Source organism: Globicephala melas, chromosome 14 (genome assembly GCF_963455315.2).
Source record: "Globicephala melas chromosome 14, mGloMel1.2, whole genome shotgun sequence".
Taxonomy (NCBI): domain Eukaryota; kingdom Metazoa; phylum Chordata; class Mammalia; order Artiodactyla; family Delphinidae; genus Globicephala; species Globicephala melas.
The window spans coordinates 64,192,017-64,204,755 of NC_083327.1; the positions used below are offsets into that span (position 1 = coordinate 64,192,017).

Genomic DNA, 12,739 nt, shown 5'->3' on the forward strand with positions numbered 1-12,739 from the left:
AATGTATGAAAGGTGAGACTTTCTTGATAGCAGCAAAAGGAAAATGAAAGCTCAGATATTACCCTGGTGGAGAGGCGTGGGGAGCTTCTTACTATTAGCGCTGTGGATGACGTACAAAGACTGGGACATTTCAGCCAGAAAATGAATAATGGGGTGGGTCAGTTGACAGAGAAATCTGTCAATTCATGTAAAACTACTGAATTTATATAAATATGGGATCCATGACATATAACCCGTTTATAACTTTAAAAGTGTGCTTTAAAAAGCCTATAGTAAAAATGATATATCCCCACCTATCTTCTTCCCACCCACCCCTGCTGTCTCACTTCTCAGAGTGAGACACTTTCAAATCTTAACTGATTCTTCAGGTTTTTACCATCATAATTTTAAAGCTGCTATCTTCATTCTCCGATTTTACATATTACCTCTAGATTTACTTTTAAGGTGGATGATGGTTCATGCTTTCTTGCATCTTCCCCTTTCTCTCAGGATAATCCATCACAATTCTTAGTTAAATCCTTAATGATTTTGTTACTATGAGTATATAAATATTTAGTGCTGAGCCAAGAAGTATAGATGTATTTCCTATTTAGAGAACTGTATGTTCTGGGACTCCTTTTGTTTTTATCAAAGTTAATAATTGCTTCACATTTTCATTTGCTTAGCCTTTTTTTTGAAGCTTTGGCTGGTGCTTCTAACTCTCCAGCAGCTCTACAAACCACCTTTCAAAAACATGTCCACATACCTGTCAAACATTTTTATGAATTATTTTCTAGAAATTTCTTTCATGGAGCCTTTCATCTTCCTGCTCCTGTCTGTCCTGCTGCACTTAATGCCTGCTGTACTACATAGCTGTCCTTCTAGGAATTCTTTCATCTCTTTCCTATTTTTTATCTTCTGTTGCCTAGATCCCATACTCTCTTTTTTCTTGGTAAATTTCCTCAGTTTGTTAAGAAGCATCCCCTAGGAGCTTTCTGAGAAAGGAAGCATGGGAATAGATGTTTTGAGTTTTTGAAAGTCTGGTAGTATCTTGATTCTATCTTCACACTTCCAAGTTATAATTATTTTCCCTTTGGAATATTTTCCCATAGTCTTCCAAGTTATAATTATTTTCCCTTTGGAATTTTGAAGGCATTACTTCACTGTCTCCTGTCTTCCAGTGTTGCTACTGAGAAATCTAATATTATTCTTATTCCTGGCCCTTTTTTTCTCCTTCCCATCCTCCAAAGGTTTTTAGATTTTCTCTAGTATTCTGAAGTTTCACCATGATGTCTTTTTTTCCATTTGTTGGGCAGGATGCTTTCTTGGCTTTTTGATTTTGTAAACTTATAGTCTTCAATTTGGGGAAATTTTCTTTTGATTTATTTCTTTGATGATTTCCTCCCATTTTCATTTTTTCTTTCTTTCTTTCTTTCTTTCTTCTTTCCTTCCTTCCTTCCTTCCTTCCCTCCCTCCCTCCCTTCTTTCCTTCCTTCCCTCCTTTCTTTCTTTCTTCTCTGTAGAACAGTTAATCAGATGTTGGACCTCTTAGATTGATCCTTTTTTTTTTTTTTTTTTTGAGGAGGGGGGAGATCCTTTATTATGTATATTTTTGGCCCTGTTCATCTCTTTATCTTTATTCTGCTTTCTGGAAGATTTCTCTGATTTTATATTCCAGTATTTTTACTGAGTTTAAGATTTTCTGTTATCTATTATATTTGTAATTTCCAAAAGTTCTTTTTAATAGCATCCTGCTCTTGTTTCATGCATGCTGTTTCTGTTTCATCTTTCTCAGCAGGGGAAGGGAGCTGAATTTGCGAGGGGTGGTCTCATTCATTTTCTAGAGTTTTGCCTACTGTCCTGTGTCTTTTAGCCTTTGTTATAGGGCAAGCCACTCTAAAACTTAGTGGTGTAAAACAGTGATGATTTATAATTTCTCACAATTCTATGAGTTGGTTGGTTAGGATGGCCTCTCACACATGTCTAGCAGTTGACAGTCTGGTTGGCCTTGGGAGCCTCCGCTAGAATGGCTTATCCCTGTTTATATATCCTTTCATCTGCCGGTAGACTAGCCTGGGCTTTTTCACATGGTGTTCTCAGGATAGCATTAAAGATGGTGAGAATGGAGCTGCTGGCCTCTCTCTCTTGAGGCTTAAGCTTGGGACTGAGTAACATCACTTCCATCACATTCTGTTCTTCAAAAATAAAGTTGTAAGGCTATCCCAGATTCAGGGGATGATTCAACAGACTCTGCTTCTTGATGAAAAAAGTTGTATAGAATGTGTGGTTATTTAGTAATTTGTTATACCCCACGCTTTCTCTTTCAGCACCTCATCTCAACCTCCCCTGTGCTTGTTTTCCAGTTTCAGAGCTAAACCATTTATTACTTCTCCATCTAATTTCTGATCTCATATTCAGGTTTGCAAGTACCTCATAGTTTCATGGAAGATGGAATTTGTATTTTGTTACTTGTACTTTATACTACGTGGGGATAATTTTAGAGGGAAGTAGATGGAAACATCTTCACTTCACCATTTTATGATTGGAAATATTCTTTATGAAGATGAATGAGGGTACAAGGGTACAGGGTACATGAGAGGAGAGTTGTCCTTTTTCTATTCATGATGGACAAATCCTTTTCATTTAATCTGTTCACCAATCAATCAAACTTATGAATTGCATACTTGTACTGGGTACTATCAGTCCTTGCCACTCATCAGTCTATAATCTTAGGATATAAGATGCATTTGCGAAAGTGTAACTAACTTTACCAGGCCTAAGGCACTAGTACCACCTTTGGAACTGGTATCGCCTGGATATTATGTACGTGAAGCAACCTATCGTTTCCAAAGAGGAAGGGGACACTTTGGCCTGGGTAGTCAAAGGAGGTAATGTGAAGGCAGATGTCAAGAGGGGCACTGGACTTTGATAAGTACACGGTCTAACTACACTGGGGGTTTGTTGATAAGGAGTAATGTAAGCAAAGGAATAGTTGTTCATAAAAAGGTCAGGAGACAGTGAGAGAACCGAAGAGCACCATCTGGTTGGAGCAGAGGTTCTAGAGTAGGAAATGAGTAAGGTAGGTGGAGAGCAGATTGTGGGTCCTTTCAAGCCATAACAAAGAGCTTTGCCATATTGATGAATTGAAGGGTTTAACAATTTTTTTTTTTTAAAGCCAATGGTTGCTTGGGGGAAAAGTTGTTTTAAAGGGGTGGAAGCTACACAGTTGAAACTGAAATCTGTATTCTAGATGCAAGGAGAAGAGAGACAGCTGGGTGGTGATGGTGGGAATTGAAAGGTGGGAACAGCTGTAAGAGATTATATTAAAGGGAAGATCACAGCTTTGGAGACAGCTTTACTCTACGGGATAAAGATGCGTCCTTGTTGGCTCGCTTTGGCTCTAGACCAGGTAAACAGTATTGTCACGAACAGGAGAAGAGAAAGTTGGGGAAGGGACCTGATCTTAGAAGAAGGAAGATGGGGTACTTGTGTGTATTGGGTTTGAAGAGATGTTGGAACTTTTGAGTGGAGGTGTCTTTCACAAGCGCTATTAGAAATAAATATTTAGGATGAACACTGAAGCTTATTTTATAAAATTAGTGGGTAAAAGAGTGGAAGAGGCCTTGAATGGGGAGAAAAGAGAAAGAAAAGGAGGAGTATATGACAGAGCCCAGGACCAGATCTTAAGGGTACCCATCAGAGTGGATGGAGAAAGGTAAAAATTGGACAGGCCTAAAAATTCTGTGTGTGTGTGTGTGTGTGTGTACACACCTAAGTACATACACACATTATCCAAATAGATAATGGATGCGTTAGGTGTGCACTACAGAAGTCTTGAGAAGTTTAACTGTTGACGATAAAATCTGAGGATCTGGTTGTTTTATCAGCACCAGACAAGTCAATGCCGTAAGTGGGGCCTTGGCATATGTCCGTGTTTTTATTGCCACATCTCGAAGTCCATGCCATCTTCTTTTATAACAAGCCAGTGTCAATAACTTCTTCCATCACAGAGTTTCAACCATGTATTCCTTAAAGCATTTTCAGTTCCAGTAGGAAGGCACATTCCAGGCCACAGGATTCCAGGCTGCAGTTGATTACACGCTGCTGAAATAATGTGTAATTTCCAGTGGTGGGCCGTGTGGATCGTCATTCCCTTGCTCTCGGCCCTTTCCCCCTCAGTGCCCTCCCCAGCCTCCAGCTCCAGCCTCTCTTCCCTCATTTTTCCAGAAGAAGATGTTCTTGTTTGGTTTTAATGATTTATTAAGGTTGATCGAGTTAGGAATTTCTTTTGGTACAATAGTTCTTTACCACTTAGAACCATAGGTAATTATTCTCTCAGAAATCTGCTTTTTGTTTGAACTCACAACCCTAGAATTTAGAAATTTTAAATTCTCAGTATTTAGGACAATATATAACAGTAACTGAAACAAATTTCCAGCCAGGAATTCCCGTGATGTAGCCTGGAGGTTGAGTCAGACAAGTCTGGACTTTGCTATTTATTATCTTTTTGAGCTCGGGCAAGCTATTCCAGCTCTCTAAGCTTCAGTTCCTCCTATCTGAAGTGGGAATAACAGTAACGCCTACTTTAGAGGGTTGGTTGTGAGGGTTAAATGAAAGGATTCACGTAGCCTCCTAGCACAGTGTCAGATCCTTGGTAAGCACTCAGTGAAAGTTCCCTGTCAACTTCATCATCATGGTCATTGCTACCAACATGTGACTTCTCCGTCTGTCCCTGTCCCCACCCTTCTTAGCAGCCACCTTGATGTCTTTGAATGTTTGAGATCTGCAGTGTTTGAGAACTCCGTCTAGGACGGAGATTGGAAATGAAGCCTTTTCCAGTGGCTGCTAGATATTGAAATGACATCCTGAAATGCCCCAGGCCACTCTGAGTGTGAGATTGTTTTAGTTTCAGTGCCCTACAACAGAGGTGGGCAGTATTGTAAGAAGCTCTTGTCACCCTTCCCATGTTTTGGCATAGAGACCTCCAAGGTTTTAACGTCTTAGGCTGTTAATATATCTCATCCATTCATGTAATGTACAATTACGGAGTGCTTTCCGCGTTCCAGATATTGTGCAAGACACTGAGCCTTCAAGGAGGGCATAGTTCCTGCCCTCAGGGAGAGGGAGAGAGAGTCTCGTAAATGAATGAAATGAAAGATTTCCCTGTGAGTACTGTATACCCCTTTCTAATGTGTAAGGAGCAGGCTGGTCCTTAACCACTGAAAATATGAAGAGCATGGTCTGGCTGGTGGCAACGAGCAGCACACTCTGAATAAGAAGTCACTTAGGAGTATGTATTCTGCCGCTGGTAGTTTTTTATCACAGTGGGACCCCGATCCCCACATAGAGAGCAGTGTTATTGTTGTTACACATTGCCCAGACAGATGCTGGACATTCCAGCTTTTCCCCGATTTGAACCTGAACCCTTCCATATAAACTAGCGTGACATCTTTCCTTTACAAGCGTTAGATATTGATAAATAGTGGAGGAATGGGCTTATGACTTTCAGGAGCCCAGTAAATAACAAGACATTGAACTCCTTTGAAAAGAAAAACAAAACACACACAAGTAAGATATAATTCTGGTTCCTAAATTGGATGTGGTGATGGATGAGCAATTTTGGAGACAAGAACAGTTAACATGTTAATTCTGACTATGGTGTAATTCTGGGCTACCAATACCAAGACAGACTTTGGACTTTTTCATGATGGGACTTGTTGATGGATGAGAGCCCATGAACACAGACCAACATTGCTGGTTCAGCCTCCATAATCCACAGTAGATCTCTGAGCAGAAAGTCCTGCATGATCACAGCTGCTTTTGAGCATCTGTGGCTTGGTCATTTTGAGTTTGGACGTCTGTATTATAAACCTGGCAGCACTTTTCAGAAAAATGAATTGAAGCAGGTATTTAATAAGATTGAACTTAAAGTATGTGTCCCATTGACAATAGTTAGTAATCCATCATTATTGTAAAAGGACAACTTGGGAATATATGATAAATATCATCTATTTTGTTTTATATATTTATTCAAATGATAAAGTTTTGCTTATAACTGTTAGATGAGCCATTGTTTTAATCCCCTTTGGTGACAAAAGGTGATTTCTTGGCCAGCCACTCTCAGCATCGTGTCTTCTGTGTACAGGGAGGCTCATGCATCTGTACGCAGTGTGCGTGGACTGCCTGGAAGGGGTTCACAAGATCATCTGCATCAAGTGTAAGTCGCGGTGGGATGGCAGCTGGCACCAGCTGGGCACCATGTACACCTATGACATCCTGGCCGCCTCTCCATGTTGTCAGGTTGGTATTTACCCCTCAGAGCGAGTAGTGGGTGCTCTCAGGCTTCTGTCCCCAGATGAATGCAGAGGAGTTAGAGGCAGCACTGCGGTTATGTTGGAGGAGGTGGGAGGGTGTGGAGAACATGCTTCAGGAGTGAGCAGCCGTGCGACTCCCCAGAGTCCAGCAGTGACGGTTGATTTACTGCAGCACGGTGCTGCTGTTACTGGAATACTAGGCAGTTATTAAAAGGGATCTTGTAATTATGTGGGAAATATCTTCAGTATTTTAAGTCAAAAAAAGCCGCCTTTAAATGGCAGAATAACATGCTTCCATTTGTAAAAAGTGAACATGAAAAGGAACCCGCTAGCCTATTACCAGAGGTTGTCTCTGGGTTGTGGGGTGCTGAGTGGTTCCTTTAGTTTTCTTTTTGCTTACTTATATTTTTTAATGTTTTATATGATTAACATAGTTTCTAGTAAGAAAAAGTTGTCATTTAAAAGGAAAGAAGAAAGTTTCACTTTCTTTAATAGACAGGATTTTCTTTTTGTTTCCTTTCTGTGGGACAGTGCAGTTATCCAGGAACTGCCTGCCCTGTCAGGTGTTTGAGGTTGACTTGAAAGATTTGTAGTCCTTAAAGCTCTGCTAAGGGGGGGCATCTTCTGATGCTAAGAAAGCATCTGAACTTTAGCTGTCATGAGGAAAAGAGGGAAGTATTAACATTGGAAAATGCCTTACATAAGTCCATAGAAACACAGGAGACAAAACAAAATCCTTGGAAGTATCTTGATTTATTTCCAAGTGCTTTGGAAAAGAAAACACTTGTTATATAATTCTTTGATATTCATGGATTGGAGAGGTATTTTCCTTCCCTCTTAAGTGGCTAAGTCTTTAATATAAATACCTGATAAACATTTCATTAGTTTTATTACACAGTTTTATATCTTTAGCATTATGGTTTGACTTTTATAAAGAGAATATCCTTACCATTATTAGTTTATTCAGAAGATAAGCTGTGTTGGTTGAATTAAAAGGTTGGCACAGTTGGTATTTCAGCTATGCTGTGTCTGTACTAGTGATCTTAGAAGAGAAATATGGTCGTGAGAGACCTGAATGGCCATCTGTAGCCTGTCGTTTGATTCCAGATAGGATTGACTCCTTTACGCTATTCTCATACATGGACCACATTTCCATTTAAAACTTAGCCTTGGAAGTGAGATATCACCGTCTTTTAGTTATTCACTGTAGCATTTTATAATACCCACTGTTCCTCGATGCCAGCTCTTGAAATGAGAGGAACAAAAGGAAGGGATGCCTCTCCCACACACACCAGACAGGGTTATCTTTTAAAGAAGTAAGGAAGTGCAAGGATGTGTGGGCCTGTAACTCATAGAGTGTTAGCACTGGAAAAGACTCGTATTTTCCACGTACAGTGGAGGCCTAAACAATTAGAATGTTTTTCCCAGGTCTACCCACACGTGTCACAGCCGTGACCACAGCCTCTGTCACTCCCAGTCTGGTGCTCTTTCTACTCCACCACTGAAAGGCACTGGGGTTATTTCCTCATCTTCAGGGAGAAAAGCAGAATGGCATCCTGCCACACCCAGCCTGCTGTTCCTCACTATATATTTCTTCCTTAAAACAATTTAAGCCCAAACACTTCCTTTTTGGCCCCTTCCTGAAATGGAAAACAGGTTTGATTACTTTTGGCTTAAAAACATATCAATTAACTATGTTCACTGAGAAGGTGCAAGTGTTAGACACTATTAAGGCATCAAGGAGTGTCTTCCGATAAGACTTCGAGACCAAAGTAAGCAGGGATTCATCATTAGAAAGGAGTAATAGGTTAAAGAGAGCGGTTTGCTTAGAATCTCACTTTTAATATTGTTCAGAGAGATTAGTCAGTTAAAAGGGCGTTTTTCTCAGGTTACAGAAAGGTAGTCCGTGTAATGGCTAAGAGGGCAGGCTCTGGAGTAAGCTACTGTGGTTCAGATCTCAGCCTTTCTGCTTTATCACCATGTGCCTTAGTTCCATCATCTAAAATTCATGTACTACTACCTACCTACAGGAGCGTTTTGAGGACAAAATGAGATGATACTTCTCTCTTACCTTTTTAGAATGAGTCTGAATTGAGAGTCTGTTATAATTTCTGGTTATTCACTGAAGTCCTTGGACCTATTGCTGAAAGCTTGGGTCTTGTGCTGTTAGAGGGAGGCTGGGGCATGAATAAAGGTACGGTGTGCTCGCAGGTTCCAGAAGCCTCAGGGTAAAGGTGGCCCTTATTCCTGGATCCTCAATTTTACTAGAGTATTTTAGGGAAATTTTATTTTTACCCCAAAGAAAGCAGAAATGTAGTAACCAGTAGAATGAAAAATGTATATGGATTTTTAAAATAAACAAAAAAAGTCTTCAAAGAAATTTCATGCAGATTTGGATGAGGGAAGTTGGTTTCAGTCACTTTTTAAAATCCAGGGGGTAGAGATTTCCAATTGTTAGGGGAACTTTACCGGAGAAGTTTAGGTAGTACAAGTTGAGAATTTTCTTCCCACCAGTAGTAGTAATTACTAGCAGTGCTGCACATCGGGAGAGAAGAGTCATTAATCTGTCAGGCTATATCTCATGCTTATCTGATGCTCTGCGTACCCTGTTTTGGGTAATAAAAGGGATGCTTTACTAAACTCTTTATCAGTTTCCCAGGTAGAGCAGTCTCACGTTTTCGTTGGTTTGACGTTGGCAGCGCTGGGAGGTAGAGGGGTACTGTGGCTCACGGCATCTTGTGTTCCCCCCCCCAGGCCCGCCTGAACTGTAAGCACTGCGGGAAGCCAGTGATCGACGTGCGGATTGGGATGCAGTACTTCTCCGAGTACAGCAATGTCCAGCAGTGTCCACACTGTGGCAACCTGGACTACCATTTCGTGAAGCCATTTTCCTCCTTCAAAGTTCTCGAAGCTTATTGATGAAAGCTTTGCTTTAGTAATAGCTATTTTATTGATATTATTACTTTATTACATATCTTTTCTAGGGAAGCCTTCCGTGACATTCATTTCTTTTCTAATTGAAAGGAGAGTTCCTTTGTGTATGTGTGCCACTAAAAGGGGGGCTGCCCCTTGCCTTCTCTTGACTCCCGAGTGTTAGTCTGTGGTCATGACCAGAGCCCAGCCGGTACTCCTGTGAGCTTGGGGGAGCGGTTAACTATCACTAAGAGTCTCTCGGGCAGCTTTTAGGGTGGTGGGGAAGATGGGGTGAATCTAGGAAAGGGATTATGTGGTCGTAAACTGAGAGCACGGTAGGAGTTGGGAAGAAACTCTTACTAAAATGTTAACTGTCTAAAGACCCACTTTTAGATCTTCTCTGGGCCTTGGGAAAAACATGTGACAAGTGAATGTAATCTGTGCCTGGAGAGCTGATGGTGTGTTTGTCCACCTTGGTTTGGTGTTCCGCAGTGCATGCTGGCCTGCAGTTTCCCCTCACTGACAGATCATTGGAAGGTGGACATGAGCCCTGATTCTATCCCTGTTGTAGTTTAGCAGCCAGTTTTCATACTGAAAATAATATCCAAATTATAAGGCATATGAAAGTATATATTTTTAGGTAAGCTGACCTATAACAAAGAGAATATGCTAAATGAATTTGGAAATGATGCAGACTGACTCAAGAGGGCAAACAGGCAGAACGCTGTCATCTGAACTGTGTCTTTGAAGTTGGTCAAACAAGCTCTTAAGGAGAATCCAAGAATAACATGATTTGAGCGGTACTGATTTATACAGCTTGCACTGTCGAAGTGCCATTTGACGTCAGATCCTTCTCACAGGTAAATCTCACAGCCACAGACCCGGACTGGTGAGTTTCAGAACCAATTGCCGTACTTGCCTTCCCCCCAAATTGCTTATGGCTGCATTTTACCCCGTTAACGCTGCGTTTCCCAAATCAAAGATTTTGCCCTACGAAGGAAAGGAAAAAATTATTTGTGAACCTTTGAGGAAAAGAATAATTTTAGTATTTCTTTTTAAAGTGTTTCATTTTGGGATATCACTGATTATAATGCACAACAATATGTTTGAAAATAGATTATTCTGAAGATCTCCATGATACCTTACCATTGGTGAAGAAGATGATACTTTACAGAACTTGATTGGTCAGAGCATTGAGCTTTCCAAAGTCCCAGCCTTCTGTTTATTAGAGCTTTCTGATTTAAGTAGACTGACACCCCATACCTTTAGAGAACTGGGATTGGAATATGAGTTCTCAAAAATGAATTTGATAATTTCAACTATAATACACATATATGCTAAAAGAATGTTGAAAATATGATCCTTTTATGGGCAGCTAAATTTGGGGTTATGTGAATATTTTCTATTATTTCGTTTATACCATTTTTTTTTCCTCAGAAAAACAGTTGTTTTTCCTCTCAGAAGTGTTCAGGCATCATTGCAAGTGAGTTTCAGTTCTGCTACATGGAATATTTGATGTTTTGTTAGAAAGAACACAGCTGACTGTGAGAGATTGACTAATATTCTTTATCTTTCGGTTTGCATGATTGTAATTCGGCTGACAACATCCAGTTTGATGTTTGATGATCTGAAGAGTATCACAGTGAGAGGAAATGCTGAATGTCTGTAAGAAGCAGCAAATTGTCATTGCTTTCACAGTATTTGATGCAAGGAAAAGAGGTCTATAGGACACATCCCTTGCAAATTTATGTTTAATACACAAAGCTGTAACTGAACTAGCTGTTTCGCTATTGATTCTCTCACGTACCCAGTTATAAAACTTGGTGAGTTTCTCTTGTCTTCAGAGTACCATTGGATTTTATTTCTGAATTTAAAATGAATAGTAAAATATTTGTTCTTTAACCCACCTCAATTTCTAAAGAGAAACCTGCTTGTATTGTTGTTCTGAAGCTTCAAGTTTACGTGTAGATCACGTTCATCAAGCTCCTCAGCCTATAGCTTCTGCAAGTGTAGCGTCTGATGCGTTCACTATTTTCTCCTCATATTGTTGTCTACTCTGAGAAATAAGTATGAGGAAGTTTCACTGTAAGTGAGTAAAATTTGCTTTGGGCCTTTATTTTGATGATTAAGTTAGGATTCTATGGTTGCTGAATTGATATAAAAGGAGAGGCACAGGTATCATATCCAAGAGTATCTTTTGCCTTTAAGGCATTGCGTTCTTGTCTAAAATGGAAAATTTGGCTGATTTGAGAATAAAATGTAATTGAGTATGCAGCCATGTGAAGACTAAATTTCATTTTGGAAACTGCTGACCTTAATATGTTCTCCACACTTTCTCAAAGTACTTTGCTCTGAGTACCTTGATAGGAATTGGAATATATCAGAAAAGATGATTCTTTTTGTTGTGGTTTGGATATTAAAGGGTATTAGTCACCCAAGAGATCCACTTTCTGTTTGTCTGATACAGTGTTCAGTAACATGAACCTGCTCATGAGTGACTAATAAGTGATTTTTATCTGCTTTAACTTGTTTTAGTTTTAAGAGTTATACCTTGAACAAATAAAATCACCTGCTTTAGTTTAATGGGAAGACTGTTTCTGAGCATCTCATCTTCTTCTTCTCAGGCCAGCTCAGTTCTTCACTCTCTTCTGGTTGCGCTTGAAGCAGTTGATATACTGGGTTTACACCTTAAAAGATAGACATTTGCTGTGAAGTTCGGGAGTGGGGTGAATTATCCCATTGTAATTAAGAAAGAGCTTTCCCCAAACAGTCTTTAATTCCCAGTTTTTGTAGAAGAAGCTCATTCATTTTCTGAGTAAAAAGTATTTTCGTATCTGTCTGGGGGGAAATTAACTCATCAGGAAAATATTATTAGGTGTTTAAGTCCTAAAACTAACAGATTAAACTGATAACGTAACTTATTAGATCACCCAAACTGACTTGCTGAAATCTTTTGTTTTGTCCTGTAAGATCAATGCTTAACATGCAGTCTCTCCTCCTGTGCCCAGGTCAGTAACTCCAGGTTGCTGTTCTCTTTAGTCTCATGGTAGCAGCTGTTGGGTAATTTTAGTTGGAGGTTGGGGAGGAGGTGAGGAGAAAGTGCTCTTGTTCAGTGTTTTGTTTCCTATAAAAGGATGCTGCCTAACCCAGCTCATCTCTGTGTCCTGTTGACTTTATTATTATTCCAGGTAATTGCAAGAAAATATAATGAATGGGCATCATTAACACCAGCTCAAAAATGTATTCTTATCAGTGAAGATTTCTTGTCAAATGTCTTGGATTGCACTTTTGTTGAGGGAAGACAGTGTAAATAGTTAAAGAATGTTGATAAAATTGAAACATTTGGTTATGGAATTGTGTGGTGTTAGAAGGTTTCTGTTTGTGAAATGTATGTATTAAAAATAATAAAATTTCAGAAACTAACATTGTATTCTCTCTTTAGTGTGTCACTTTATTTTTTGTTGGGATTCCAGGTTTTTGAACTTGGGATTGTTTGATAAGAAAAGGTAGTAGAGAAGACATTCTGAGGGTTT

General features: G+C 39.7%; 1 protein-coding gene across 2 annotated transcripts in view; it reads left to right on the plus strand.

Moving 5' to 3' along the window:
• The window catches only part of HECA (hdc homolog, cell cycle regulator), a 41,637-nt gene extending 30,446 nt beyond the window's left edge, over window positions 1–11,191 (plus strand). For both annotated transcript variants that reach the window (XM_060283689.1, XM_060283690.1), the window contains exons 3-4: window positions 6,125–6,279; window positions 9,048–11,191. In XM_060283689.1, the coding sequence (XP_060139672.1) occupies window positions 6,125–6,279; window positions 9,048–9,212 (320 nt within the window). In that variant the 3' untranslated portion in view covers window positions 9,213–11,191. The remainder of the gene's footprint in view (window positions 1–6,124; window positions 6,280–9,047) is intronic.
• The last annotated feature ends 1,548 nt before the right edge of the window (window positions 11,192–12,739 follow it).